We start from the raw sequence: 3,710 nt of genomic DNA, 5'->3' as shown, positions 1-3,710 counted from the left end.
TTTTTAATCTACGGTACTCGCTTCTACAGTTCGTGATGCTTTCTGCTAGCAAATTTCACCCTCTAGCATCTCATCCACTCCTGAAACAGCTTAACTCTTTCTCATTCGACCGCAGTTTATAAACTCTATGCTATGCTACCTGCCCCTTACTTTCAACTTGCAATACTGAAAGAAAAGAAATAAAAAAAATAGCCAGATGCACTGCCTTATGACTATGCATGAACTCGAGTGTGTACACCCCACCCCATCAATCTGATATATATAATGTGCACAAGATACAAACACAAAATATACATGCAAACATTCATACCTCCACATGCAGAGACGCCTGTATATGAATCCTAAGTCAGAGGCTACACGCCAACCCTCCGCAAAAAGTATCCAATATCATGCAGCTAGTGTTAATTTTATGGAGAGGGTAACGCCAATGCTTCCAAATATTGAAAACAGAGTGTAATCATTTACCAGGGGAGCTGCTGCCAAATCGATGCAAAACTTGTTAACGACGTCTTTACAACAGCAGAGAATACGAGTATGATCAAGTGAAGCGATTTATACTGGGCGCAACATTTTTAGGTGTATCGCCTTTTTCTTATGTACAGCTATATATATTCATGGCTGGAGCATCAAACCATACAATAAACAGGATATATTGCCTGAGAACAATCGCTAACTGTACACATTACAAGCTGTGAGCGTCGTAAGTAGCCCCTTATATCTATCACTCCCATTCCTGGCAAGACAAGACAGCTTATTCATACGTCGCGCTCCACCCCCAAGGTCGCGCTTGTAGCCTAGTGCACCCGACCATGCCCTTGTATGTACGTTACAGTGCCAACACCCGTCTAAATATCTTATAAGATATGATGTAAAAGCTATGGATGGGTGATAAACTGTGTAGCAGGTGTCACTCCCAAGATAGCATCAGCCGCAAGGACAAAGTGTTTGGTGGTGCGGATAACCGGGGGCGGGGAGGAGACTGCAGTGTGGGAGGGCTTGAGAGTTGTGGCGCAACTTGGCTTCATGAATGAAACTTCTGCTTCACTCCAAGTCCACAGCCTCGTTCATGTCTTATACACTTTCTACGACCGAAAATATAGTCTACTGAACATCAACACTATTAAAGTCTTGTTCTTATTGAGCATACACCAATTGACTGTTTATTACTAATCTGGGAGTATAACTATATTGTGCAGTATAAGATTAAAAGTTGTGGGTACTACAAGCCAGCAACGTAAAACTCATTGACAATTCATGCTGTTACACACACACACACAAAATAAAAATGGGAGACTATATGGCAGCTCAGTCTAAAAGACAACATAAACCAGGTGTATGGTGGTGCACCTGGCCGTCCCAGGTGACAGGAGAACCCTTGAGGTACTCACCTACGCACTCGTTGGCCTCGCGGGCGGTGGCTCGACCCCAAGGACGATCAAAGTGGAAGCGTTTACACTTCTCACACTCGCGTCCGTCGGTGTTATGGGCGCAGTCACACACCAGGTCGCCCGAGGTCTTGTCAGGGATGCAGCGGGACGCGTGGCCGTTACACTTGCACCGGCCGCCAACAGCTAAATCAGCTACAGCATAGCTGAAGCTCTCCTGGGCAACGCTTTCGTTGTCGGCTGTGGCTTCGTCCAGCTCCGGGTGAAGACGATTCAACACCACTTTGATGTCGGTGGCTGTCACCCAGTCCTGCAGCACGGGCGACGCGTCAAAGTCGTAAGCGGAAGGTCGCCCCTCCAACGTGCTGAAGGCAATCCTGGCTGAAGCAGAGCCTGTTAGCGGGTCATTGTGGCTCAGGTGGGCGTCGGTGCAGAGAGCCTCCTGCTCGTTGGCTTTACCTATAACCATGCGACTCCGCCGCCCGTACACTTTACGACAATGAGACGAGTAATACTGGAAAGGGATCCAGGTCCGTCCGTAATCCATGGACTTGAAGATGGAGAGCGAGTCAGGTTTCTGGCCGCAGAATTGGAGGCTGATGTAGGTGAGCTCGTACTTCTTGCCCAGAGAGAGTGTGAGGGTAACGTTGTCGGGCTTGAGGGGGTCGACGGGGGCGGAGTGCCAGCAGGTTAGATTATTGGGGTTGTTGAGATCGGTGAGGTAGTGAGGCGGGTGAGATCGGGCAGGGTCACCGGCGTCGCACACGTCACACTGACGGTTCACCTCGCCCTTCTCCTGTGTGGTGACACAGTAGCGCGAGGGAGGAGTCCCGCACGTGCTCGACGTCTCCACGGGCCGCCCGAATGCCGCGTTGATAAAGTCGGGAATGCACTTCTTGGGAAGCCCACCCGACTCGTCGTAGCAGGGATCTGGTGGGTTGTACTGGGCCTCAAACATCTTGAGATAGCCGCCACCCGTAGCCTCACCTAACCTTCCCTGCACCATCAACGCGGCCACCAAAGCCACGCACCTACACAACACCATCGTTATTTGAACCACAAGGTCAAGGCCTCGGTTTGCACTACAGATCAATCAAAGAAACTGATACAATCACATTGGACACTGTTGCACTAACGTAATCTGTTACACATTCTTCAATTTACCACATATTCAAATCACTTCGAATTACAAAACACCCTATCTATAAAACTCTGTATGCCACTACAACATTAACTTGTAGACGAATCAAAGATTATCTCACGAGAAAGATCGACAAGAGTTATCCCTCTTCACTGGCCACAACAGGAAGGGGCTCAGAGCGAGGGAGTGCACAACTCTCCCGTGCGACGTCCGAGTGAACACTGAGGCCCGGGGTGCGAGGGGGCGGGGGCCGGTAGACTGTAAGGGGCGGAGTTTGGCGGCCGGCTCCTCCTCCTTCTGGTCACCCGACTTACAAGCTGGATAATCCCCAGGATACTCTGACCTCTGACCCGCAAACCACTAACTGATACATTTTTTCTTGCCTGTGAATCTATATGAAATATTAACAGCTGGGCCCAGTGTCATGTAAAAAGCACTAATAGCTCACTGAACTGAGCAGATTACGAAATACCGATATATCGTTTTGATCAGTCAACAGCAAGCTGAATCATTATCAGTGAGGCCCAATCAATAACCGCGAAGAAAATGCACATAAAAAAACAATTGTGATAATAACAATAGTAAGGTGTTGCTGCTTCATCTACTCCATGTCTTATATATCATTACGTGATAAACGTTTATGTGAAAAGCTCAACATATCTTTATGTATTTTTGCAAAACATAATAATTACGTCGTTAACGCCTCTGTTGTGTGTTTAATGAGAAGACACAACGCCACAATAACGAAGTTTTCTAAAAAAAAAAATTCTTGCTAGATGGATGAATTATGAAGACTATACGTGTGCAGGAGCGGAGCGGGACAACAGTTGTGGGTAAGTCAACGCCTCTGGATTATGTCCCTCCGGAGAATCTCACCGGACAGAATAATAACAGTTTAACCTGACCTGACCTTGCTCTCTGTATTTCTCTGACAGCAAGGGTCTTTGTCCAATGGGATCTTGTGGAATGAACAATGAGCAATGAGTCATGACACGGGTCGGGCGGGGGCAGCTATTGACGGTAACTAAATAATGGAGATACAAAAATAATTCTTGTATATATATTTTCTACCTTCGTTAATAAATATACCTGCCACCATAAATATCCTATGATATTTCCTTCACTTAGATAATTATCCATTTCTTAAGAGTATACTATTTGGATTAATTAAGTGTAATATCGTC

The 3,710-nt window shown here is 46.8% G+C and overlaps 1 protein-coding gene across 1 annotated transcript; it reads right to left on the bottom strand.

Annotated features, from left to right (window-relative positions):
• Positions 1-875: 875 nt before the first annotated feature.
• On the bottom strand, positions 876-2,735 carry LOC121871643 (netrin-1-like). The gene is made up of 2 exons (XM_042374050.1): positions 1,389-2,735; positions 876-979 (listed from the first exon to the last, which is right to left on the bottom strand). The coding sequence occupies exons 1-2, from the start codon at positions 2,428-2,430 to the stop codon at positions 876-878; spliced, it is 1,146 nt and encodes a 381-aa protein (XP_042229984.1). The 5' UTR covers positions 2,431-2,735.
• Between the last annotated feature and the right edge of the window lie 975 nt (positions 2,736-3,710).

This window comes from Homarus americanus, unplaced genomic scaffold (assembly GCF_018991925.1).
Source record: "Homarus americanus isolate GMGI-L3 unplaced genomic scaffold, GMGI_Hamer_2.0 scaffold33619, whole genome shotgun sequence".
Taxonomy (NCBI): domain Eukaryota; kingdom Metazoa; phylum Arthropoda; class Malacostraca; order Decapoda; family Nephropidae; genus Homarus; species Homarus americanus.
The sequence above is the reverse complement of the archived record's forward strand: the minus strand, read 5'-3'. Positions and strand labels throughout refer to the sequence as shown.